The sequence below is a fragment of the Anas platyrhynchos genome, chromosome 5 (genome assembly GCF_047663525.1).
Source record: "Anas platyrhynchos isolate ZD024472 breed Pekin duck chromosome 5, IASCAAS_PekinDuck_T2T, whole genome shotgun sequence".
NCBI classification, from domain to species: Eukaryota; Metazoa; Chordata; class Aves; order Anseriformes; family Anatidae; genus Anas; species Anas platyrhynchos.
Window position 1 is genome coordinate 54,564,376 of NC_092591.1, and position 27,523 is coordinate 54,591,898.

At 41.3% G+C, this 27,523-nt stretch overlaps 1 protein-coding gene across 8 annotated transcripts in view; it reads left to right on the forward strand.

Moving 5' to 3' along the window:
* Positions 1-27,523, forward strand: part of NAV2 (neuron navigator 2) — a 424,692-nt gene that overhangs the window by 263,863 nt on the left and 133,306 nt on the right. For 6 of the 8 annotated variants that reach the window (XM_072039124.1, XM_072039125.1, XM_027458933.3 and 3 more), the window contains 4 exons: positions 13,281-13,353; positions 21,276-21,549; positions 22,859-22,927; positions 26,479-26,636. In XM_072039124.1, coding sequence (XP_071895225.1) covers positions 13,281-13,353; positions 21,276-21,549; positions 22,859-22,927; positions 26,479-26,636 — 574 coding nt within the window. Of the gene's footprint in view, positions 1-13,280; positions 13,354-13,492; positions 13,515-21,275; positions 21,550-22,858; positions 22,928-26,478; positions 26,637-27,523 lie in introns of those variants that run through there. The other 2 variants (XM_072039129.1, XM_072039123.1) reach the window with 2 other exon arrangements.

Sequence of the window (27,523 nt, forward strand, 5' to 3'; positions counted from 1 at the left end):
TTTATCGCTGCTACTTTTTACTGCTTTGAAGAGACTGGTTGCTATTCTTGCTGTATCCACAGCAGCTGTCTGGAGCATAAATAATTGAGGAAATTTTGACAATTACTATAATGTTCCACAAATGCATTGTAAGAACTGAATTTCATTGAGGACTGGAGTATAAAACAGAGCCCATAATGTTGTAGCCAAGTCGCTTGAAGTCACTATTCTCCATAAAGGAACAACATTGTTCTGTTTTATAGTCTGATGCACGCTGTAGGTTGCTTTTAGAAGACAGATCTGGATATAAAAGCATGCAGAGGGTGTGTGCTGCGTCAGGAGTTATGAAGAGCGTTGGCAAGAAGTGTTTGCTCTGCACTTCCTCCTCCTAGGCTCTAATTTTGTTCCGGTCCCTGGTTCAGGAGGGTGGGGTGAGTAGGGCTGGCCGTTCTGTGTCACCCTGCTCGTGAGACTGAGCCCATTAGTCATCGCCAGGCATCCCCAGTGGTTTTCCTCACATAAAAGCAAGGATTATGCATATAGCTTGCTTTTGCAGGAGCGTGCGTGTTTCCCGAGCTGTTTAGCATCTCACAATGAAGAATATTGAGGCAAGAATAGAAATTTCTTCATGGAGGTTGTGCTCACACAGTTGCTGGTGGCGTTTGAGGAGACGGCCCTTTTCCAGGTTTCCTGCACTCTGGGGACAATGTATACGTTACACTGCTTGTTAGGCATGGCAGTCTTCATCCTTAGCATTTCAGGGCGCTTTTCCTCTTAATATAGCTCACGTGCCTGAACAGCCATCTTCCAGAGTGTGGGCCCTGTTGCGTGTGTGTCTGATACTTCTGTACAGAGGTGACATCTGGTCATACTTCTTAAAATGAATAATTTTCAAACCCATATCTACACTGTAGCATCTGTAAGCTGGGCATCACAGTGGAGTAGATGAAATAAATAAATAAAGGCACCATAAATGACACTATGCTGATTAATAGAAATAAAGCACAGCTTAACAGGAAGCCTCCTGCCATCATCTTTCCCCCTTGGGCAGCAACCTGCTTTGTAGGCTCACCATGCCATGGGCAGAGAGACGTGAGAAATGAATTAAGAAGAGCTGGCTCAGGTGTGGCCAGATGTGTCAGCCTGGAAAGCTGGAGCGGATCTGTGTCTGCCCCAGCCCTTAGGAGTGTGTGAACACAAGGGGATTTGCTTCCATGTGGTGCGATCCTAAGCCAGCAAAGCCCACCAAACCTTAGAGAGCTGAACCCGGAGCCAGAGCAGGTCTCCTTGCATCGCTGTTCCCATTGCTGCACAATGTTGGAAAGCATCGTACAGATTTGTCCAGATTGAGCATTAGATACAGTTCGGGTCTGTCAGGCTCGAAGGCAGTGCTGCTAAGCCTTGTCAGATTAAGTTCAGTACTGCAGAACCATTTGGGACCATCAGTGTCTATCAGCCTCACCCCGGTGCCAGAAATGACATGGCAAAGGTCCCCACTGACTCCATGAAAAGCCCCCTAGGTGAGAACCTCTCCCCTGTTCTCCTCTTCTCTGGGTTTCTCTGTTCTTGGGAGCATCTCTGTTTTCTTTTGCTCCGGATAACAGTTGGCTGTTTCCAATATATAATCTCTTATAGTCAGTTCTATATCTTTTCCTCTGCAAAAGAACTCTTTTTTTTTTTTTTTTTCCTTTCAAACCCCTATATTTTTGTACTGTAGATGCTTCTCTAAACAAAAGCCTGTAATTGGGGTGATTAGTTCCAGCTGGCATGCAGAAAGTCTTGTGGTTAATGGAGGATGTAGTAGCATGGAGCGTAGGCTCTGGGGCCAAGAAAATTTGGAGATGATCAGCAGAATTGTATTTAGGTTTTTGGAACGAAGTACAAGAAAATATTGGCGTAGTTCTTGAGAACTAAGGGAGGGAGGGTAAAACAAGGCTGGTTTCCTCTCCTACCCACTTCCGAAAAAAGCCTGAGGTCAATAAGCATGAGTAGGGCTGTATCTTTGTTACTGTTTGGTTACAGAAAAGCAGGGATGTTTTCTTTTCTAACAGTCACTTTGCCTCTTGTTTTGGGATGGTATTTGCGCTCAGCGTTTGACATCCTGCAGTATTTGGGCAATATAGGAGGTGCTGCATGCTACCTTACCTTGTAGGTAGTGCAGATAATTCCTATTCATGTGAGTACCTCAGTGAGTACTATTACCAAGGGGTTCGTATCACTTCAATTTGTAAAAATGATTCTTGTTTTATCAATAACATCAATATGTTTGGGGTACTTCTATATACTCCTTTTATACTTTCTTTTTAATATACTTTTTATACTATTTTTTTATACTTTATCATAATTACTTTATCAGCAAACAGGTAGAGTATGTAAGGGATTTCTTTTACACAGATACCAGGTCTGGCTTTAATGGGAGCCTGCAGAAATCCTGCTCTGTAGGTGCTGTGTTCTCCCAGGGAGGACATGCGTTTTGTAAAATGTTTGCAGCTTTTGAAGGAAGTTTCACTGCAATTCCTTTAGCACAGCGTGATAACCGAGCACATTATTATCCTGAGTATTAATGTGTACTTCTTGCTTAGCACTGCAAGGAGGGGGAGAGAGAGGTAGTTGTGTTACCTGCTGCATACAAGTGATAAATCGTAACAGATGAGGTAACAGGAAAGATGAAATGATACGAGACATTTGAAAGATGTGAGATCTGTGGAGAGCAAGGTAAAAGAAAAAGATCTGTATCATCTAAAATAAAAGAGACTGGGGAGAGTGCTGAGTAAAGAAAGCTAATTTTTCGAACATGGATTGGAAGACATAGCAGAGAGGAAATGCTTGGAAGTGAAGAGGTATGTTGGCAGGCAGAGGCGACAACTGAAGGTGGGACTGGAAGAAAAGATTAAAAAAAAAAAAGGCAGCAGCAGTTTTTCTTGTAGGGAAGGTAGAGTTGTTTTTTTTTGTTGTTGTTTTTTTTTTTTTCATCCTGAATATAAAACTAAGAAATATTGAATGTAGCAGTAGAAAGAGATAAGAGATATCTGTATTATTTAAGAAAAAAAAAAATGAGAAAAGGCTGATGAGAAAATGAAAGTTTTTTTAATGGGAGAAGTGATAGGGTGTCACCTGTACTACTGGAGTTTGAAGGAGTTGAGTGATAGCAAAGCTGTCATGCTGAAGGGAGAAGAATGGGGGAATCTGTAGGTGGATAGAGGAACTCTCTCATGGTTTCATGCAAAGCCTGGGGAAGTTGTGGGACACCCAAGAAGGCAAGAATTTGGAGAAACAGGCATGAATATAGGGTGAACCAACACCACAGTTCCTTCCTATAAACAGGGTAGGAAATAACTGTGGTTTTCATGTCGGTTTGTGGTAGGGTTTTATTATTTTTAAGGATGATCGCTTTGTGTATGTATGTAAGTATCTGTGTTATCAAGTAACAGAGAGAAGTTTTTTTGTGTGCATGTGTGTCTTGACCAGAAGTTTTTGCAGAACCATTACTTTCTGATGCAGACATCAAGTTGTACTAGTAAAATGCTCAGTCTTTCTGCTGCTGTCTTGCAAACATGAAGAGTCCTGTACTGCAATGTAGGCCAGAGCCTCTGATTCTTCCCAAGGACTTTAAGAAATTCAAGATGAAGACCCTTATTTTCAATACATTCCCTTTTGCAAGGAAACATCACTCCAGTAATGGCAATTTGACTGCTATTTTAGTTTTTGACTGATTACTTGCATTGTGAAAAAGAGCTGTTCTGCAGTGTGTTTTGGACATCCCAAGCCAAACAGCAGCCTATATGAGAACTCATCAGCCTGGCAGGGCCCCTGTTTATAAGCATGCAGTGCAGTAAGTTTTAATTTCATTGCTAACGTCAATTTGTTCACTTGTCTCCTCCATGTGATCTGTGCCAGATTCACTTTTTTTTTTTTTTTAAAGAAAGCACAAAAAAGCTTCCCCCTTTTTCATGACAGATGCTGAAATCTTCGTGACAACAGGTGTATGGTGTATGCTGTACATATTTGCGTTATTAATGGATGGTTTAATGAATGGAAATAACAAATATGAATGGTGGTGTGATGTGGCCTATATGTAATGGGTACACCTGAATACACCTGAATGAGCTGGTTGGCAGGAACACTGCGAGCTGAAACTGTCTGCCTTGCTTGAACAGCTCCCTGTGTGTATAACATCCACTAGGTGGGTGAGCTGATGCTTTTTGTACAAATAGCTATAAACAACTGCTGCAACAAACGCAGCTAAAGTATTCTTAGTCATCTGTATTTTTCTCGTGGAAATTATTATTGTCAGTTTTAGAAACCTCCTTTTCAGAAGGGGACGCCTGGCGTGTTATTCTTTGATCTTCCAGACCTGGCATCCTCTCCAGCCTGCTCCTCTGAATAAAGGCAAGTTGATAGCACCAGCATGGTCCAAACGTTGCCGCAGCCAGCCACAGTAACTGTGTGAGGGGTAGAAACCTGGCTGCCTGGCCACTCGGTCCCTGCAGCCTGCTGGCCGGGAATGCGCTGCTAAATCAGGGCAGCAGCTCCTCAGGAAGGATCAGAAGCATCACAAGCATTTTTTTCCCCCTTTGCAAATTCCTGCTGTAGGATTTTTTTTGGAAACACGTCCCTGCGGTTAAACATAGCCATGTATTTTCAAGTAATGCTTCTCCAGGGTTGATCTGAAAATGTAATAACGTTTGTGTCTGCTGTTTGCCCGGCTTTACTTGGGGAGTTTGTGCCTTATGGTCAGCGTGTGTTTACAGGTTTAATCTGTTGAATTTTACTAGTGACAAACGGGTATCTTTTGGCCCTGACCTGCAGCGTTTTTCCTTGTGGCTGAATGTTAGTTTGAAAGGAAGACATCAGCTGGAGCTGTGCCAGCCTGCCCAGCGGCACACAGCAGCTTCGCTCCTAGAGCTGCTTGTGGAGGCATGTGGCCAAGCGTGCAAGTTAGGAGTGTGGAGCACTGCATTTTCCCTAAGCTTCCTGTGTTGCTTTTTACCATGTATGAACCTAAAGTACAGTTTTTCCTCTGTAGAGGAGGCATTTCCTCCCTGCTGGGAACCTTGCATGGCGCTCCTTCCTTCCCTTCCTCTGTAAAGACAACAGAGTCAGGCTTTTGCATGTCGTCACGTAGAAAAAAATGATTTACTACAGAGGTGATCTGACAGGTTGCTTGTATTTAGATGTCCTTTCTCACTTTCTAATGAGTGTTGCCCTTAGGTAACATTCATTTAATTGTATTTTTTTTTCCAGATGCCTGGACTGTTGTTGTTACGCTATTATGCTTACCAAAACTCCTCTGCATGTGGAGACAGGAGATAAGACATGACATGCGTACTGTTCTAACCATTTAGTGGATGTATATGGCACCTTTGGAGATGCTGCTTTTCCCAGTCTGTCATTCCCATAAGGGACTGTCTTCATGGTCCCTTGTGGTCTGCTCTAATTTTATGCCCTATGGAGTGATGCTAGAACTTAGATGTCACCTGTCTCTGCAAAAACATTAAGCCCATAAGGAGCAACAGGGAATTGACTTAAAAAGTAATTTTAAAGGAACAACTAGAAGATAAGAGCTTAACTACAAAGGCATAGTTAGATTTTATTTGATCACTTATTTCACTGTTAATTTAAGCCAAAATCTGACCTCTTGAATTGCCTGTGTTTCTGTGCCCCTTGTGGATTAGATAGATGAAACAGCAAATACGTGAAGGGGCCAGAGTCATTCCATGTCAGTATGTGAAGATCTCTGTCTGTATGTGCTGATGTCTTTCACTTGAATATTTACACATAAGACTGGAAAAATAGTAATACATATCCAGAGCACCTTATCTGTTGGCTTTTTGAAGGATTATTTTTATGTTTGACCTGCCTGAGGACAAGCCCAGCAGTAATGTTTAGCTAAATGGTTGTGTTGGAGAGCTGCTGTAGAAGATATAACCTAGGATCCAGGTGCAAGGCAGGAGGGAGCACAAGTGTGGTGGTGTCCCAGACCAGAACAAGTCAGGAGCAGGTGAAGCTGTGACCTTCAGGCACGAGGATGTCCATCAGCCACAGCGGAGAGCACGCACTGCCTGGGAACAGGCTGTGGCAGCAGCTCTCTTCCCAGGGCTCTTTTTTTAGGAAAGAACAACTGTCCATGGCCATGCTGCAACAGCTCCTTCAAATGACACAGCTATGAGATGATCATTATGTTGTTATGTTTTGTTTTTTTTAAACTGTATTTGAAAAATGAAACCAGGACATATGCTAGTGTTCTGCGATCCCACTTGTAGTAATCGAGAATCTGTAACTTGTGTTACTTAAAATTAATTCTGGCTGGTGGGTTGCTTTATTATTATAAATAATCATTTAATTAGTAGGATAGTCCAAATGAAACTTTTTTTTTTTTTTTTTGAGGCAAAAACTCCGTTTGTGTATTTTTTTGCAACATGAGTTTAAGTTCTGGGTTACTGCTGCAAATTCAAGCTAATAGTCTTCAACCATTGGGCTAGTGTTTCTGAAAATACAACACAGCATACGAAGGCCTATGCGTACAGTAAGGAGTAGTTTTAGCATCAGTCATTCCTTTAAGCATTTATGCTCTTAAAAATATTGTTTAGTATAGCATTCAAGGATGTTTTGGGTAGAACCGAATACATTAGATGGACTGGAGATATCCTCCCTGCGTGGGGACCTGGCTCTTGACAGGGCTGTCAAAAGCCTTGCTTTCCATGCTTCCACACACAGGCGAGCAGCAGAAAGACCAGATTAGCTTGGCAGGACTTCTGAGTTGCATGGGATTTCCTAAAACCATTCCAGTAAAAGTGTCCTTTGAGATGAGAAATGTGGACATCATCAACTGGAGCTTTCTCTGTGGTGCTTCCTGCACGCATTTCTGTTCGTAGTAGGTGTGTTGTGAGTGCAGCTGTGGATATGCTTTTGGAAAAGGAAAATTCAGTGTGGACAGGGATTTCATACCACGTAAGTACTATAGGAACCAGGTGGGTGCCTCGTGTAGCGTGTCTCCAGGTTTTGTGCATTTTATGGTACTTATGCTAGGAACGCTGATATAAGCCCCCCAGCAGAAGAGGTCTCAGAGGTCTTGATTTGTACAATATAACAAAGTGGAGAAATACTTTTTGTCCCATTATTCCCTCTTAGGAAGAGCTGAGGTACAGGTATATTTTGACTAGAATAAATACCAATGAAAATGTATTTTAAGCTAAGCAATAGTAATTAGTGTTTGTATTTTTCTTAGGAAAAAGGAGTTTGCACTTTTTTCCTTGGTATTTCTTATATATACATATGTTTAGGAAATAGTGTAAAAGGAGTATCAGACGTTATCTGAGGGTGGAAAAAAAAAAAGTCCATGAATTTAAGGATTGTCGATGTAATGACTTCAGATTTTACAGCTCTTCATATATTTCATGCTACAACAATATTAAGCTTGATCTGAAAACACAGACAGGGAGTACATTCAGAAACAGCTTGGTGGAAACAGCTCATGTTTGGCTCTTTCCTTGTTTTCTACGTTGTATGAGAAGTCTGCTGTCATACTGCATAAGAGCTGGTGAAGCTATAAAATTTCACATGAAATCAATCTTCATTTTCTTGCTTTGAAAACTCATACACTGGCCAGAACATGGAGCCTGAGGTCGAATGGCAAGTCCTGTTCTGAATATAAGTGGTGGTTTTTCTGCATGAACTCAAACTCCACATTTATCACTGTAAAAGCTGGGAGCAGAGGTCTTGCATCACAATACAAGAAACATCCCGTGGCTTCCAAGGGAAGGAACCTACAAGAAGCTTAACTCCGGTTGTTTGAGAAAAACATCTGTATCTGTCAAAAGGGCAGCGCTGTTTATAATTTACCCTGCTCTGTTTGACTTGGCAGACTTGAACATACAGCTTTAGGTGTAGGCACTTCCATATTCAAGTCTTTGTGTAACAATCAGTGTTCAGCATATATCAGTGCCCATGTTGGGTCTCCAAGCTACAGAACGATGATATTTGTGGCTCGGTTTTTTGTTTGTTCCTGCTATGCTCTCTTCCTATACAGGCTGGGGCATGTTTGCTAGGCCATTTTCTTTCTAGCACTGACAAGAATAGAAGTAGAAATTGCTATTATATGACAAGTGCAAAAACATCTGCGGGTGTTGTGGCCAGCACTGCCAGAAATACACAATTACTGTAAGGTATATTAGAAAATAGAGGGAAAACTGACTCATGTGCCCAGGAAAGTAACAGTGCAGTGAGAATTAAATAAATGAAGTTGTTAAATTTGGGTGTATTGAAGTGTTATAGATGCTAGGAAGGAATGAGGAGCGTGCAGGTCTGGTGGGAATGAAAACAACCATGTAGAGGGATGTACTTGTTATAATGTACTTAGAAATCAATAAAGACGTGTGACCACGAGCATTTAATGCTGCTTTTCCAGCCAGAGGCTGGTGTAACAGAGAAACTCCTGCTTCCACCGCCTGCTCTGCTGCTGGAAAGTTACGTCCACGCACGACTTCTTTGCCGAGCTGCCTTCTGCTCCCAGCTTTCCGGGTAGCAAATGCCACCCAGGGACTCACATTACAAGGGAGTTTTCAGGCAGCTGACAAAGCGTTCATTTCGCTTCTGCATGTATGAGAATGGCAGTTGTGACACCTCGACTTCTGTTCAGGCATGAGAGATGAATTCTGTGAGGTTTTATTTTTTGATACAATCTCCTAATTAAACGGAAGCTGTCTTAAGTATCATAGCAAAATGACAAATGTGGATAACGAATGCTTGTAAAGCAGCAGCTTGGGCTGGCAGTAGAAAAGATGATCACCGAGGAACTCAGCTGTAACTCTTTTCTTTGGATGAACTGCCCTTTTTCTTTCAATTATCTTGTGTAGCAAGCAGAAAAAATAACATGCTTTAATAGCTAGCTTAAGCTGCCTGGGGGGAGCTGGGGACATCTAAAGCTGTTTGTGAGGAGTCGGACCACAGGCGGTCCTCTGGGGGTGTCGAGTCCTAGGCAGTGGGCAGTATGAGCTTCCCAGATTGAGCATCCTCTGGTGACGGCCGGCTTGGAGAAGGGACGGCCCCTGGAGGTGGGCAGTGGAGTTTGGGGACGTCTTGGAATAAGTACCTGTTGTGTTGGGTGCAGAACTGATAATGCACTTTGGTAGATGGCTCTATCGCGAACAGCTCGTACGCAGCAGTTTGAAACCACAAATTCATGAGATGCTTTGGGCAAGGAAGCCTAAGCAGGCATGGCTCAGTTTCAAACTCTCCTGGCAATGTGTCTGAGTAAGGTAAAGGCTGTGGATGTCTGATCCTGGTTTGCCTTTTTCTTTTACATAGCTTTCCCCTGTTTTGGGTAGGTGGGAAATGAGGGATGTCCAACTCCCATCTTTCCTGCTTTGCTTCTGCCATGTTAAACGCTTGCTGGCAAAGCAAATGAGAAGGCAGAAGAGTCAGCCAGAAATTGTAGCTCCCAGTATTAAAGAAAATATGTGCTCCCCTTTAGCAAATCCACAGTCTTTTCACACTGGCTTGAAGGGTTTAAACAGTATGCAGGCTTGCCCGAGGAAGGGCCCCTACAGTCCCAACAATAACTTGCTGTTGAATAATGTAATTTCAAGGGGACCACTGTACTTCGTGTCAGAAGTCACAACGCAGGGCAGATGGATCTCTACAGAGCTGAGATCTAACCAGAAACTTCACTTCTGTCAGGGGTGTATCCACCAAAGTGGTCCAATTACCACGCTGCCATTGCAGAGGAACTAAGTATCTCCAACACCTTACGAAATAGTGGATCTTTCTCCATCAAATGCTATTTGCAGATTACAAATGGTTAGTTCTTATATTAAAACAACAGGGGCTAGAGACGGCTCTTCCTTGGAGCTTTTGTAGGTAAAATTAGTTAAATATTGCACTGTTGGAAACTCCTCTCTTCAAACAAGCAAAATGATTTCCAATGCATTGCACTAACTGTTAAGATAAGGAGATAAACCAAGTTTAGGGCTCTTCACTCAGGCCACTGGCAACAAAACACTATTCACACCATAAGCTACTTAGCAAGACTTCAGTAGCTTTCTTACCTTCAGTTTTTACAATAAGGAAAATGGGTAATTGCTTCCCTTACGCATCCCAACAGCACTGTTTCCATTCTTCCAGCTCTGGGATGCAGAAGACTGCTCCCTGCTAAAGCATTTGGCACTTCGGCCTCTTAGGAGACTCCACAGAGCCAAGTGGAGTGTGAGTCCTCCACTGGAACTGGATGGCAGTCGCAAATCATTTTTGTGTGGGACAGCACACCAGCCAGTCATTGTGTGGGAAGTGCTTTGAATTCCCACCAGCACTAAATGTTAATAATTTCATGCTTTCTGCCTTTCTTTTTCTTCTTGAATTTCTCCACATTTCTTTGTTTTCCTTATTGAGCTCTATTTTTTTTCCTTCCAAATCAATTAATTACATTCCTATCATTCTGCCATATAATGCTGTTGGTCCCACAGATGATATTGCATAAATGTTAACCGAATGAGTGCTGTGTTTTTATCTTTGAGTTCTGTTGTTTTAGTGAATTCCTTAGACATGCGATGCTATATATCCACATAGGATCCTTATCTTAACAGTTTATTTTCTTGTGTAAGGGGTCTGCTTTTGCAAGCCTATTATTACACTTTATTTCATCAGGTTGGTTTCTAAGTACTGAAATAGGATATTTTCCTGTTTCCATAAGATTTTTTCTTAGCAGTTCCTGACTGTAACACATTCTGATTTTTGATAGCCCACTTCCTGTAATCTTTTTCTCTGCGTTTTTATACTGCTCTGTTTTTTCCCCTGGTTCTTGCCCTGTATCCATGGAGCACCGCAAAGCCTCGATCTCTCTCAGCACTCAGCCAGGCATCGCAGGCGGTGCAGCAGGGTACCCTGCATGCCCCCATGACAAGGCAGTGTGGCCCAGCTCTCTTCTCCTGTGTTATGAACACGCTCAAGTCATCGTGCTCTCTGGGGGAGTCAGCCGTCAGCCTGGGAGCAGGAGCCATATCACGTCATTAGGTGACTAAAAAGGCTTGGTGAAAACTGTGGCTTTGTCCCAGGGAAGAGGTTGCAATAATTTCACAGGGCGCTCCTTGAATCTGAGCCAGGTCTGCAATGAGCATGAGGTCAGGAGGTCTGCAAGGACTCCTATATAGCACCAGAAATAGGGGCGTGGGTGGGGATCTAGCTGGTTGCCCAGAAGTCAGTCTTGATCCTGTGGTCACTTGGACCTAACGGAGAATTGGAGCAACGGTGAAGGACCTGGGAGGAGAAGCAAAGCAGTTTAGGGCTCTGTGGACTGCAAGAGCTCCTGTGGAGTTTCTACAGCTGCAGATCTGGAGTTGAGATGAGATAGCACTCATCTTTACTCATTAACCAAAATAACCCTCCTGGCTAGGAGGGGAGAAGTCTACCCAGGGTTGTGGAAGGCTGGACGTGTTCTTGGTAAAGACCAAAGTCATTATAAGCATGGGTGGTAGAAATGAGTAAGAAGATGAATGCATTTGTGTGGTGTTTATTCTAGAAAAGGTGAACTTTGGCTTTCCGGTCCCAGGTCACCTCAATAAAAGAGTTGTGTTGAAAACCTGAAAGGGTCGTTGAATGCTGAGGAAGGAAACTAAAACAGATTGACTGCCGCAGCATATTGAGCTGTGGATAAATGAACCTTTGGACCCTACATCCTGCTGTAAGCTTTCAGACCGAGCACTGCAGGCAATTTGGCAAATCTATTTCCAAAGTCTATCCAAAACTTCTACCAATCTCATCCTCTCACAGTGTTTTAACTCTTGCAATCCCAGTTATGTAATGCCAATTACTTTTTTTTTTTTTTTTTTTTTCCCTTGATAGCAGAGAATGTTTTTAATGTTACATTTATAGACAGTAAATGAAACTGCCTTGACAGAAATCCATACTGGGGGTTTTCTGACAGCTTTCCTTGTAGGCTTTTTTATAAGTATATAACTTTGAGAAGGACGTGAAATGCAGGTCAGGTGCTGGGAGTGCAGCCTCTCAGGTGCTGTAAGCCCTCATTTTTATATTTGTTCAAGGGTAGGCAGGAGCTGATCTAGAAGGTGGATCTTTCACGTTCTTTTTTTGGCTGTGTCCAAACTTCACAGAAGAAAGGTACTTACGTGATAGCAAGTGTGGTGACTGGGGTCTGTTTTCCTTACCTATGAAGCAGAAGAAGTGTTTGAGATGTTATGGAGCCTAATTCGTGTTTGCAAGATGTTCAAACATGCAGACACTACTTGATCACTTCCCAATTGCCCCGACACAAGCAAAAATTGTTTAGTGGCATTATCTGGAAGTCTTCTGTGTAACTACTCATGTATTATGTGATGTTTCCTAAAATATTGCGGAGTTTGCTTTTGTTTTTTTTTTGCGTGTGTGTGTCTTTGTTTTGTTGTTTCTGTTTGAATTTTGTTTGAAGGTTTTAGAGGTGTCTAAGGTTTGGCTTGTGTGTAGAAATGCTTTGTAGGCATCTGAATATGACAGCAGACCTTTGGTGGGAGATTGGTGGGAATATAGGCACAAAGCTACAGCTGGATCTCTACTGTGGCATTGAGTTATGAGGGGGGAAATGCCAAACTCTCCCAACCTTTCTGGAGTTCACTTCATTGGGTAGGATTCAAATCTAGTCTGTAGGTGGCAATTGTAGTCACTGGCGTTCAGAACTGTTGTGTATATCCCGTCAGGTCAAAATCCATTTTATCCCATGCTATGTAGTACAGTTAGTTGTACCATCTCTCTGAAGGACAGGATTTACCCCACAGTGAGATACTGGGGTTGTCTGTCATTTCTGACATGCGGAGAATGCCGTGAGTAAACATATTTTGGATTCCAGCTGGGGTTTCCAGTTACAGTTTTTATATTTGACTGCTTTTGTGGCTGGAAACTTTTGCCAGCTGTCAACTTAAGAGCAAGTGGCAATCTGCCTTCTCAAGCAAATGTGGCCTCCATGTTTATTTTCAGTTTCACGTTTGTTATACTCATTGTAGGTTAAAAATCCTGGCATAACATCCTTGACCCTTCAGTAAGATATGGAGTCATCATCTTTCATGGTGCGAGTATGAAATAACTTGCTTCACACAAGTACAAATAGCAGAGAGTCCAGACCCACATAGTAATCAGTTTGGGACCGTACTAACTTAGGAGGCTTCATTTTGTTTTGGTTTCCGCGTAATGAGCAAAGGGACTTTTTATGTGATACAAAGACTGAGTGCAATAAAGTGTGGCGGGAGATTAAAGTAAACAATTATTACAATGCATATTCTTTTGTGTCTCCTTTTTTTTTTGTTGTTGTTCTTGAATAGATTGAAAACATAGATGCATGCCTGAGTTTCTTGGCTGCTAAGGGGATTAACATACAGGGGCTGTCAGCAGAAGGTGAGTCAATTGGTTGTTTAAGATTTCATTTTAAACGAGGAACTTGAATTGCTGCTTGTGATTGTAACCCGCACGTCCTGTGTAATGGAAAATTAATGTAATATGAATAATATAAGCTGTTGATGGTCTTCACTCCTTTTTTCCCCCTCTCAGCATGAAAGGTAGGTAAAATAGATACGTAATCTCCGCACGGCTGACTTGTAAAAATAATTATTCTAATTCAGTAACATCTTGGTTTATGTCTGTTAAAAAAGAGATTTTTCATCTAAGTCGTATAATTGGTACACGGGTTAGAGTGTAGCTTTTATGGATATTTAATAACTGTTGGGGGCTGCTTGTCTGTTGAGAGAAAAGGTAGTTAGTTCCTCTTTCTTCAGTTATTTTGTTGTCGGAAAAAAGATTCTGCTTTTTTAGATTTAGATTTCTAAAAAGCGTGATTCCAAGTGTAAGAAGAAAAAAAGGGGGAAAAAAAAGAGTATTGACCTTGAGTTAATCACTTAGCTTATAAATAGCACCAGAATTTCCTAAAAGCTGAACATGACTCAGTGCAGAATACTCCTTTTTTTGCCAGTGCATGATATGTGTCGGGACGTATGGTGCTCAGAAGCTGTTTAACTGCTGTCTTATTAAAAGATCAAACAGATTTTCCTAATCCTCATCACCAGCTTTCACCTCCGCTTTCATTTAAACATGCTGGAAAAGCATTTGGGTTCAGAAGCTGTTTAGACAAACTTTGAATGTTTTATTACATGACACCTTCTTCAGCATTTCACAGAACAAATAGTTGGATGTGTGGCATCAGGTGAGACCTGAAGTTAGATCTGGTGAGTAAGTCTCGTTGCAAGCTTAGTTTTGAGGGTATTACATTGTCAAATCATGAATGTACTTTTACTTCTGTGTGAACAATTTAATTGCCTGCATATGTAAAGCCATGTTTTCTTCCTCCGAGTGAATTCTGTCGCTCAAACAAAAGAGGCAAGAAAGGATGTGTAGGTGTGGTGGGCTGACCCCAGCCCACAGCCAGCAGCTGCTCGCTCACTCCCCCCACACTCCCAGCAGGACCAGGCAGAGAATAGGAAGGGCTAAAGTGAAAAAACGTGTGGGTCACGATAAAGATAGTGAAATAAGTGAAGGAAAGAGGAAGAAAAAAACAAAAGCGATGCAATGGCAGTCACTCACTGCGACCTCCCACAAGGAGACAGATGCCCTGCCACCTTCTGAGCAATGGCCATGTCCCCGGTACCTAGCCCCCGTTTTACTGCCAAGCATGACATTATGTCGCAAGGAATATCCCTCTGGTCACCTGGGGCCAGCTGTCCACGTTGTGTCCCTTCCTGACTTCTTGTCCCCCCCCAGCCTACTTGAGGCTATAAAAAGAGGGAGCCTTGTCACTGTGCGAGTACTGCTCAGCAACAGCAAAAGCACTGGTTTAGCCACAAAGCCAGAATACAGCACGAGCTACTCTGAAGAACATGAGCTCCACCCCAGCCAGACTCAGTACAGCAGGCGAGGTAACGCATCGTGTTAAAATAGTTGGTGTAAATGGGAAAAATAAGTAAAATTTAATTTCTGTGTCCAAAACCACGTCTTGGATTTTTATAGATAGTCTAAGATCTTCTGTCTGTAAACCTTGCCTATATCCTTATACATGTACAATCACAAATGCAATGCACCTTTGCTCCTTTAAAAATGAAAGAAAAAAGGAAGGATGAATGATAGTCTTTCATGTCACGTGAAGCCACAAAGTTTTTGAAGAGACCGCCAAGTCTTCCCTGTGGGAAGAGAAAATGTTTCCTCTCTTGGCCTTGGCTGTGCTACTGTCAGTGCCCCCCAATGTCTGTGAGCTGTCGTGGACATGGGGTTAAGGATTTTAGAGCTAGTGAGCACAGTGTGGAGGGGGAGCGATGATAACCTCATGCTGCCGCAGCTGTCTCAGGCCCTCAAGGAAATGCTGGCTGACCGCAGTTAAACTTTAAGCCCTGGCACCGAGGTGGGACTGCGCAGGACCTCACTCCATGCCACCCTCAGGGGCTGGAACAGACACTGCTGAATCACAAAGCCATTTGTTTTAATTTCTGTCTAGGTGGAGCAGAATGTGACTTCTTTTTTTAGTGTTGAGGTGTTGCCACCCATAAGTGTATTACGCATTTGCTGGATGCAGAGGATAGGAATTCCCCCTTACCGAGCAAAGTCTCTTTATTCATAAATAACAGGTGCTTTTTTGCACCCCAAAATATAAATAAATAGTAGGTAGTGGTGCTGGAATGTATTTAGCATTAGCCCTTTTTATATCAAAACATTTTTATAGTCAGTTTGGTGTTGGCAAATTGCTGCTTCCACCTCTGTTTCACAAAATGTATTTTTAAGCAGCTGAAAAAATCATTTGCACCAATGCTGAATTGAGAGTTAATATTGTTCTATTTAGTTTAGCGCTATTTTATCTTGAGTATGTTTTTTTTCCGTTCTTTATTAATCTGTGAGCTGCCTGCTTTCAGGTTATGATAGGAAGTGTCAGCGGAAACAAACTTTCCCTTACTGACTGTGAATGATGTTTATGAAACATATTGCAGATAACCACTGTGGATGAAGTGTATGGTGAAACCACCATGTACCCAAGTCTTACATGTGTACGTTACCTTTCAAAAGTACTCCCAAAATATTTTGTTTAAAATAAAATTATAACAAAATTAAATATTTTTAAAAATGTTCATGAAAAATTACAACTAAAACTTGCATTTTGGCAATTTGCAAAATAGTTTCAGTAATTCCTTGCTGTCCTCTAAGGGAAGCCCCCTACATCATCCTGGAGTATGAGATTCTACAAGTTACTTTAACATGTATATTTTAAATGTAATTTCACAAAGCTTGTGACAGTTCATAAGCAAGGAAAACAAAGTAGTGGGTATTCAGTACATTTTTTCCTAACCTGATATTATGACAACTAGTAGGAGAAGGGCTGGCTGGAAGTTAGCTGTCCTTTTCTATAGCTTATCCTTCAGGTGGATTAAAACACCCATAACAAATCTGTTCCTCCTTTTCAGCCCAAGTACCACCTGCATTATATGCCTAAATAGCTCAGTTACAATCAGGAGAAGAAAATCAAGAAAATAAGGTGTGAGCTAAAATTTCTAAACATAGAAAGCTTGTTTACTGAGAAATGATTCAACAGAAAATGCAGGTCTGAGTCCATAATAAAAGCCAACTTCAACCTGGATGCGATATGTAAACACTGTAAAAATGTAACATATTTCATATTATTTACCTGTCTTGCAGCAATGCAAAATCTAAGAATACCAGATGAATTGGTGAGAAAACAGCGTGCAAAATTGAGAGTGTAGTGTTCACACTGGGGAGGGGAAGGCATGTTTCACGTTCATAGCTTTCCTGCCAAATCACAAGTCAGACTCAGCAGCACACAGGTTATCCCATAGTTTCTGCAGATTTCATATCTTTTTTTCTTTCACGCTGTCGCATTTTCTAGGAATTAACATATTAAATCAAATGGAAGGTAAGAAGAGACCAGTAATGCCTGCTGAAGGAGACCATTTACTGCCTTTGCCACTAACATTAAAAAAAAAAAAAAAAGACTGCTAAAGAGAGGGAAGAGAAGGAACATTTTTTATTAAATGAAGCTAAAAGACTTGAATTCAACTAGAAATTAAGCTTCTGTTCTGAGAGACCATCCTTAGTTGTGCTGTGGAAGAAGGGGAAAACCCACCTGGAGAACACAGAATCACTTAAAATTAAGAGTGTTGTAACCAAGCAAGCAAGCTCGTGTTTCTGCACAAGTTGCCAAGACCTGTTAGGTCAACTGCAAATAATTGTGTTTACTCCGCTGGCAGAGCCTCATCTAGGAGGAAGTAAGAGATTGTGATTGCTTCCAAATGGAAATAAACATTAAAACCTCTCCCGAGTTGCTTGAGAATATGCATTTTTCAATAGTGCAGCCTTAGTACGGAGGGAAGTTGATAATCTATCCAAACTAGAATTTGGATAAATCCTGAATACTGAAATAATTTGGGACTTCATGTGTAATACCCTTCCAGTATAAAAAAAAAAAAATCCTGCTTAAATGTGTGACACAGGCTTTTATGGATTTCTGTATGTGAACTTTTATGGATTTAGGCAGCGAAGATGCTTAAGGATCTGAATTCTCTGATGATGACCATAGAGATAGGCCCCCTTCTTCAGCAACATGGAGCCACCAAAGTCTTCCCTTCTCAAAGATTTTAAACTGTCACATCTCTGTTTGTAGCTCCTAAATAAAAGTGTGGAGATGCCAGTTCTCTTCTTCTTGCTGCTGCTTTTGCTGTCTGTCCATACCCATGCTCTTACTTGTTTCCACAGCTGGGTTTTAGGCTCCTGGAGCTGCAGCTGCCCAGCTAAGCATGCCATCCTTCACACACTGTTTCCTCACTGCCAAGATTTTGAAGATTACGGGGAACATAAATGTGCAGTAGAAACTGAATTCAGAGATAGCAGCTGCACCTCCTCTGGGTAACAGATTAGCTGGATAACGATCAGCTGAGCAAATCATGAAACCATAAAGCGATGAAAGGAAACATCTTACTAGACTTTGGAACCACTGCTATTGAACTTAGACTTTTGCCTCTGAAATGACGTCTGTGCTTCTGTAGGTAAATGGGTTTCAGGGTACACGCTCTGCAGTCTTGCTGTAGATCCATTTTAGTTCCTTTCCAGTATCGAGGTGGAATTTTGATTTCTGTAGCACAAATGCCCCGCAAAGCTGTTTTGGACATACCTGAGAGGAGGGTGTGCACTTATCAAGTTGGCAGATTTTAATTCTACCACATGGAGCCCATGTGTTGTTAAGATCTCTTCAGTCTGACTAATTCTTTATTTTTTGGCATAAAAAAATGCATGCAGACAAAGCAGGGAAAAAACATAATACCTTTTATAATTTTGCTGTCCTGTTTCTACAAAACTCCCAATGTTGTTTATATTCAGATCACATTCCTCAGTGGAGTCTACAAAGTTCATCCCAGCACTCTTCTGGTAGCTTTTATCCCTAAAGTCAGCTTAGAGCCAGTCAGCTTTGAGCTGTGTGGTAGCTGAAGTTGAGTCTGTCTGTACCTCACAGATATATCCAGGATTAACTGTGAGGTACGCACACTTCTCAGAATTTTGCCTTAAATTCAGACCTGCTTTTGGCTCTTTCCCTCCACTGCCATCATTCATTATGGACAGAATTTCCTGCTTTTTACATTTTTTTTCTTTTGTTTAGCAGACCATTGGGTCTCACTTGTTGAAGAAGGGGTGATGGGGACTGCATGCAGAACTCAAAGGACTCAATAAGAGGCTTGCGCAGAGTGACAGACACACGCATCCACTATCCCTAGGCATGAAAATTACGTATATATGACAGCCCCATGTTCTGGCAGGAGCTCTGCAAGCTGTGGAATATGCAGTGGTTCTTCATTTGTACTCCTCCTAGCCGATTTGGCTAACTATTCTTCTCCATGTAAAGTAGCTGAACTAGCGCCACATGCTTTACAAAATCAGACACAAAATAAGCTCTTGACTAAATAAGAGCGGTAGGCCATTTCAGTTGTTCTCCCTTGGTTTGCTTTGATCTCTCTTTTGTATATAATTAGTTTATGATTTGCGGAAATTTCATTTGCAAGTGTTCGAGGGATCAGATAAGGGCTTTTCTCTACTAATCTGTCCAACAGACCTTTCTTTTCTTTACTTTTTCCTTGTTTCACAAGGTATTTTTGTATTGATATTTTTTTTCAATTTCCACGAAGACCAATGTATTTTTGTGCAGAAAGAGATGATCGGCAAGCTGTAATTATGGCTGTAGGTGAAACAAGCAGCAGCAGAGCCATTACAGCATGGAAATTCCCAAAGGGAGGATTCGTGTGGATTCACTTAAAACCAAATTCCAGTCTCTTTTCAAATATCTCAAATGTCTGAAATATACAAAACCGGTTTGGGGCTGCAGATTTAAAGTGAGTGGGTGACGTGCTTGCCCTTACCTGGGTGGCTGCTCTTATTTGAGCTGCCCGTGGCCAGGAGGGGAGGTAAGGCAGGAGGCAGGAGAGGCCGGGCAGACGGGCAGGGTGCCATGGGGTTGAAGTGCTCTTCCCGTGCGAAGGGCAGGGGCGAGCTGCCAGCTGAATTACCTCAGTCTGTTTTTAAGATAAGGGAAACAGAACTACCTCTAAAAGTCCATCTGAAATATTGCACTTAAAACCCAGAGGGAAAGAGGCTGCTCCTTCTGAACCTTACTAAATTGTTTTTTGTCACCTTAAGCACTTCAGAAGCAGGTTTCTCTTCTGGTTATGACAGAAAACTCACAGCCACAGAAGTCACAGGTTTTAGGTGGGGTTATTGTTTTAATTGCCTCTCACTTCCCATTGAAATCAGAGCCTTGTTTTCAATTGCGTGTCGCTTTGCTAAGTTTAAACATGTAGACTCACATTTCTTTTATCTCCTGGCCGTGATTTCTTTTATCTTCTGGCCCGTGTTTGTGCAGTTAAGCTTCCCAGTGCCTCTGGGGCTGTTTAGTTATGCTTCGACCTGTGATTAAGTGATACTTTCCTTACAATTCCCATGAGTAAATCCAGTTCTTTGCTAGAGATAAGGAAATCCTTTTTACTGTTCTTTTGTGTCTTTTGTGTCTATTTTGCTTTATTGTCTGCTTCCATCCAGTATCCTCCCTAGCCAAACACAGGCAGATTAGACAAGGAAAGAGCCTCACGTAAAGGGTGATGGGGGAGACTGGGTTTGTGGCCTGACTGCGTGGGGGCAGGAGCAGACTGGGAAAGGGAGCAACACGCAGGGGTCACTGGGATCCCGCTGTCCAGGAAGAGGCTAAAGTTGGCTAAGAGAACAAAGGAAGGCAGAGGATGACAACTCTGGGCCCTGGGATTCATAATCACTTAAACAAGAGAACAGGGCCCTGGTGGGATAGAGCCTTCTAGAGGGGCCAGCCTGCGGGGAAGGAAATCGAGTCAGAGGAGAGGAGAGGAGTGCTCTGGGTCTGGATAATGACCAGGACCACTTAGATAAGGTCTCAGGGTGACTGAGGACATGAATATGTGCCAAGATAAAATTAAGGATGAAAGTAAATTAGATCAGCTGCTAGGAAGAGAAGGTAGATTGAGGCTTAGCTAGGGAAGGAGGCAGAAGTTGGATGCTTGTATAGGAAGGGGAGCAAGCATTAATACGTGAGCTTGTTATTTGTTGGGCAAAGGGCTTGTGGTTAAGAACAGAGCCTTGCTACATAGCAAAAATGAGCAATGCACTGAGAAGAGTGACTGGGAGAGGGAATAAAGGATAGAGCCGGGCCTGTGAATTTATTCATTCACTGTCAACCTACTTTTAAGTACCTTGGGTATCCATTCTGTATCAGCTTGTGATAGTATCCAATTGGCAATTATCTGTTCTAATACAGCAGTCTTGCACAATTATCATGTTTTCTAGTGTATAACTTGCACCAGATCTTCTTAGTGGAAATGATTAGTCTGATATTCCAGAAATGATACAATGCAGCATGATAACTGAGTAGTTTCTTCTCTTCATTCAAATTTGGGACTGAAATTATTTACAGCATGATGTTATTAATGCATTTGTTGCTGTGTTGTTGTTGTTTTGTTTTTTTTATTGTTGTTGTCTTTTGTTTGTTTTAGTTACTTAAGTTTAAAGGAACTGTTTAAAGGAATTATCTTTTTAAGCACACTAACGTTAACACAAAATAGCAGAAATGGAAGACATCTGTTGCAGTCACTGCAGGGGAAAACTAATGTATTTGTAGTTGGTGCTCACTGGTAATCAGCTGTAATATCAATGAGATTTGCAGAAAGTCTGTCATGTCTTAAAGGAAACGAGTTCAGATGGTGTTAAGACTGCACTGTTAAAAAGAAACAACCGAGTGACTTTTGAATATTGCTTTACAGAAATCAGGAATGGGAATCTAAAGGCCATCTTGGGCCTTTTCTTCAGTTTGTCTCGATACAAGCAACAGCAACAGCAGCCACAGAAACAGCAACCACAACACCATCCATCCCAGCAACCTCCCCCATTGTCCCAGCAAACAGGGCCTCCATCTCAGTGCCAGGTCGGGCTACAGCAACAGCAGCAACAGGTGCCAGCTTCACTCCAAACTCAGTGCCAACAGCCCCAGCAAGCTGCACAGCATCAGTTAAAAGCACAACCAGAAATGCAGTCAAGGTGGGAAATTTTCCTGTTTTTTTTCTTTTTTTTTCATTGTTTTTCTTCTTCTTAAAGGTCTTCAAGAGTCAAAGAATCCGCTTTCTTTAGTTCTACTCCAGAATAAAGTCAGTGTTGGAAATTGAGTGCTGGGTAGCAATTGACTTCACACCTTTGGTAATCAAAGCACATGCTTAAATATATTCTCCATGCTAAAAGTACTTGGTTCAATGAATGCAGAATGCTTGCAAGACCACCATATTTTATAAGGATATTTTTCTCAGTATTCCTTTTGCTTCCTTCTACTTTCAAAACATATATACATGTATCCTTGCTATTACAGAGTGTATACTACACACATGTGAAGACCAATTGCCGTCCTCACTAAGACATGGAAGATTCTCATAATTGTAGAGGAAATAGAGCTTATCACAACTAGTGATGGTCAAAATCAAATCTAAGTTTATTGGTCAACAAAAATAAGTTGCTGGCTTAAATGAAAAAAATGTTCACTGTTGGTGTTTATTGGGACTCCTAGATCATAGTATAGGTAACAGAGGGGGGTCTTTGTGTCTTGAGGGTCTTTTATCCTACAGGTGCTCTTTCTGGGTTAGCATAAAAGCCATTGATGAAGGCAATACCAGTGTGAATATATTTACAGCCTTCTGCTTATCTGACCATTCCCGTTAAGGGGATGAACATTTTAGTGGGAATCAGTGGGCAGGAAGAAAGGCTGAAGTCATATTTGCTACGTTTTTTAGTGAAAGCTTATTTGTTTCAAAATATCACAGGTTAAGGCTGACTGGTGTTAAGGTAACACATACTAAGATGAACGCTAAGTGCTGCTTTATGTGGGATATAGAGAATTTAAGTGAGGTCTTCTAAGAGAAACACTACTCTGAGCTCATTTTGTTTTGCTTATGTTTTTCTTAATGAACCATGCTCATCTTAGATGGAAAGATTAGATTTAAAAATAACCAACCTTGAGGTGTTAAATGTCATAATGTGTATATATGTGTATATATACACATACATTTGCACTTAGTATATAATAAGCTGAAATTGCTCAGATGCTGCAGAAAACTATATATAATAACAAGCTGAGGAGCTGAAGGGTAATACAATGTGACTTTGCGTGCAAAATTGCATCTTCATTACTTTATAAAAATTGATTTTGACCTGAAGTTGTAGTTAGGCAAGAAGCTTTCTTTCCTTTGAAAGTTATAATAGCTCCTTATTCCCTTAAGCTAGTTACTAAATTCAGTGGCATAAAAACCAAAAACTTTCTGTGCTCAATGATGTCTTCCACTTTTTCTTTCCTGTCGTACAGTGCATCTCCCAGGGACTCATCTCAAAGCAAAATCATCCGATTCACTCTTGGTCAGAAAAAGTCTTCTAGGTTAGCATTTCTTCATCTTCTGCAAAGCATGAATAATCCTTCTGCAATATTTTTGGATGCATGCGTAGGGTTCATGCTGAATATATTTACCTCCTTGTTTGTAACCAGGCATCTTAAAAGCAGCTGAAACGTGCAAGTATTGGACCAATTTTAACTTTTTTTTTTTTTTTCCAAGGTGTGGAATGCATTTTGGCCCACAAGAAAATAATTTTGTCCTTACGAGCTTTTGTTTTTGAGAACAAAACATGGTTCTGGGAGTGCTCTCCCCACTTTCCCCGTCTGTATTACTTGTATTTAGATCTGTATTATTGAAACTACCAGCATCAGGCTAGTGCTGTCCCAGCTAGTAAGTGGAGCATAGCCAACACACGCCATGTGAGCCGAAACAGCATTGTGTGGGTGTTTCCATCGGAGCTCCTGCACTCCCCAGTGTTCTGAAACTGAGAATATCTGATCTCCCTGAAAATGATTAATAGGTATTTCAACCTACTTTTTGTCCTGAATCCCAGCTTGGTTTGCATGCCAGCCCCTATGGCCATCTCATCTCAGCACTCATAAGGATTGCTGTAAGTGTTGCTAATGTGGTTATTAATCTTAACTTTGCCTTGTATTACAATTATATATAAAAATGTTTTATGAGGATGTTTTATAGAGTGGTACATTATTAAACTATTCTGTATGATTTTTGCTAAGCTGGTGTACCATTATTTATGACTGTATTCAGCTTGGCAAGTTTCTATAGATTGTTAGTTATGTATAATTTGGATTTATTTCTCCCGTCTTACTTCTTTTATGACAACAGTGAAGGTCTGCACCATAACCCCTTTTAAAATGTTCCCTGTTTCCTTTTCATGTTCTCTCTTGATCATGATCATGGCTTGACAGTTCATAGTTGCTTAGAGGAGATGCTGAAGAGTAGTAACAGAGAGCATCCTCTGAGCTCGGTGCCCTGTCTCCAGCTGCAAGAAGCCAGGAACATCTCCCTGCACCTAGATTTTTTACTAGATTTCACAAATCTCACTGTAAAATATTTTGGCCTAAGACCAAATGCATGGGCTAAAAAGAAGATCAGTCAGTTAAACTACAGGAAAACAATGTAGGAGAGATTATACTTCCTTCAAGAGTTGTTTTTAGCTCATATGTTTTTTATTCTCTGTGTTTTTATTGGCAGTGACAGTCCTGATTGAGTTTAAAACTTGCCACTTCTTGAGTGGTGGCAAGCTTTGAGTAGCTTCGTTTACTTTAAAATGAGAAATTTGCAAAGCCTGTGTGGGCATTTATGGGGAGCCTTTTCTCCCGCCCAGCATGGGGACACATCCAGTGCCTCCTGTCAGCCCCACCAGTAAGCTCCCCTCCAGTACTGGGTGCTCTGGTGGCGTCCCTGCAGTGCTCAGCCCATACTCACAGTGTTTCATCCTTTTGTAGAAACTTACACCTGAGGGATCTTGAGTATTCTCCCTACCCATGAGAAACCTGGCTTGTTTCCTATGAAGCAAAGCAAGCTGTTAGGGAACTTTCTTGTCTCAATGCCCCCCAAGACCTGCAGAAGAGCAGCGTGACAGTTGTTACGAAGAGCAGCGTGACAGTTGTTATGAAGAGCAGTTGTTCCTTCCCCTGCAATATCCCCGCTTCTTCCCGCGTAGTCTCCTCTACTGGGGATGAAGCATCTCTGGGGGGTTCCCATTTGCACTTCACTGCAGTGACGGCCACGTACAACTTTCTAGCACCCCCCAGTGTTAAAAGAGGCTATTCTTCCTGGCTAAATTGAGGGGCTTGTCTAAAAGGCTTCAACAAAGTAAACCTCAGAACCATGATGTGCTGTGCCAGATCCGCAGTGATTTGAGTTTGCGAATGATTTTTTGCTTTTGTATTTGAATGATGCCCTGATGTTTTTTCCCATTTTGAGCTTTGAAAGCATGTGCATGCAGCCGCTGACGTTTTTGTTCTTCTCCTTCATGTTTCTTTCCCTATTTCCTATTTCTTCACTAGTCTTTGAGAAGCCAGTTTGTTTAGGAAGTGCTGCCAGACTCCTTCCTGGCTTCTTTTCCTTCCCGTGGGCACAGCAGTGATTTGGTCTGTTGCGTCCCCATTCTTGCAGATAACTGGGACTTCTTCATTTCAGCCTATTATTGGCACAGGTTGTTTAAGACATATTGACTATTTTATTTTATACAGGACAGTGCTAAAGAGATTCTACTGTGCAAAAAATACAAAGCACAGAGAAGTCCCCTTCAGCGCTGCTGTGTGTAACATGAACTGATCCTATCTTTTAATCCTTGGTGTGATCTTGTTGCTTTTGAAAACCGTGAGCTGTTTCACTAATTCTCTTCTGTGTGGATTTTGAGGAACTAACAAATCTTTCAATGTTTTATATTTTGTCAATTTGGAATGTGGAAATAGGCTCACTGGCGCACAAAATACAGTGCAGACATGGCAACTGAGTGTATAAACATTGACTTTGAAGGACTCGAGCACACATACTGTTTCGAGATGTGATGCCTGTGGCTTTTCTACTCATCAGGCTTTTTAGGAAATTCTACCCGTCCCCTTTTGCCTGAAAAGCATGCAACAAGTACCCTTTCCTGTCTACTTATTCCAGAATCTGAACTGCCTTTTTTTTTTTTCTAGGTAAACATCTAAATCTTTTAAATATGGGTTACAGTAAGGAAATGCAAAGTTGGAAAGCCCTTCCTTGAAACAGCTTGCTGCCATCCTTTTTCAGTTTAAACCAGGGGCTTATACCTGCTCACTGACAATGTGGTTGCCCTAAGAGGGGAAACTTAAGCTTTGTGTGACTTTATGGGCGCAAATTAAATCCAGTTAATGTTTTGCTGGGCTTGGCCATTAGGCTTTGTAGCTTTCAGACCACAGCTGTAATGTGCTTCCCTACAAGGAAAAAGGCAGCCGTATTCTGTCTCATTGTTATTTCCAAAATAAGTGTAGCCCTGTTCAGCAATCTGGTCTAAGAATAGTAGTGTCTCATTTGGCCTTAAGCTTGCAGCAGTGCTATTACTGCGCTGAATATACTGCAGCTATTTGTGATTTACAAGATGTACAGAAAGTGACCATTAATGAAAGCTGAATCATGGAAGAAGAAGGAGCTATATAGAGAAGGTCTGATTATATCACCTGACTTGGTGGGAGGTAGTTAAGTATATTTTGTGTTGAGTCTATTAGAAACAACTCAACTGTTTGCCAATTCTGCTATTAGTCAACGTACGCAGGAATTTTAGCACTGGATCCTGATTTTTTATTTTTGAGCCAAAAACTCTCTTGGAAATATATTAAAGTATCTAACTAAATGGTTTAGGTTCTCTCTCTCTCTTTTTTTTTTTTTTTTTCCCTGATGTGAAGCAGTTCAGACTTCAACTGGTTTACCTTGTATTTTTCATCTAGGATGATTTTTTGATTTTATCTTTCATAAGGACAAAGACCTTAAAAATATGTTGGTGGTGTCGATCCTTTTCTTTTCAGCCTATGCATGGTATTCCACAGTTGCTTTCTCAGAGTTCTTCTTTGTATATCTAATCTTATTGTAATTCTTTCATCAGGCTTCCAGGCCCTACCACGAGGGTGTCCGCTGCAGGCAGTGAGACCAAGGCTCGTGGTTCTATTAGTGCCAACAATCGACGCAGCCAGAGCTTTAACAATTACGACAAGTCTAAGCCTGGAATTCTCCCCCCAACACCAACAAGTAGCAATGAAAAAGGTGAGTGCTTGAATTTTTTTGCATTCTCAGTTTTTCTGAACAGTGGTTTTATTCAGAGGAAGTTGCATTTTCCACTGAGTTGTAAGACTATCTCAGAGTGGCAAGTGGCTCTTTGCAAAAGCAAATCCTTACAGAGCTTTAACATGATGTTTACTCTTACACACATCTAAAGTAAGTGGTGCGTTCTCCGAGTAAATTTTTAATAAACATTTCTGTGTGTCTGAGGCTGATAAGTTTTAATTGTGACTACACTGGGTAGAAGATACCATTTCTACAGCAGGCAGTAGGTAAAGAAAAGGTATGACAGCACATATGGCAATTATATATGAAAGGGTAGATGAATGATCATTTCTCTGATTAGAGCTGGCTTCAGTGACTACCTGGTGAAAATCTTTTTTTTGGATTTCAGTCTCAATCTAGTTTAAATTAATGGCAATCATTTTCATAATTTCATGTTTTCTTGATCAGCTTCTTGTAGAACTACAGTTAGGAACAAAGCACTCTCCAATGACAGTATTTTATAAAATGAAAATTTTTATTGTCATCTAAGTTGACTCCGGTATAGATATTCAGATAACTTCTAAACTTGTGGAATCTATTGTATTTTCTAGATAACTTGTCATACATTTTAAAAGAAATTTCCCCACTAGGTCTTCGGTTTATAAAGTTCAGTACTCCTGGTAACCTAAAAAGCAGATTAGTGAAGGAATGTTTGCCTGAGCATCCTTCATATTGTCATTTTGGTTTAGTTCTCCTTCTCAGCATAATGTAGAAAAAAATAAACTCACTGTTTTTAGTTACTGTTATAAGTAAATAACAGTAACTTAGCAGCTCCTTGGCAGAATTAAATTTGGCAGTTTATAGAAATTCAGATTATGGTCATTAAA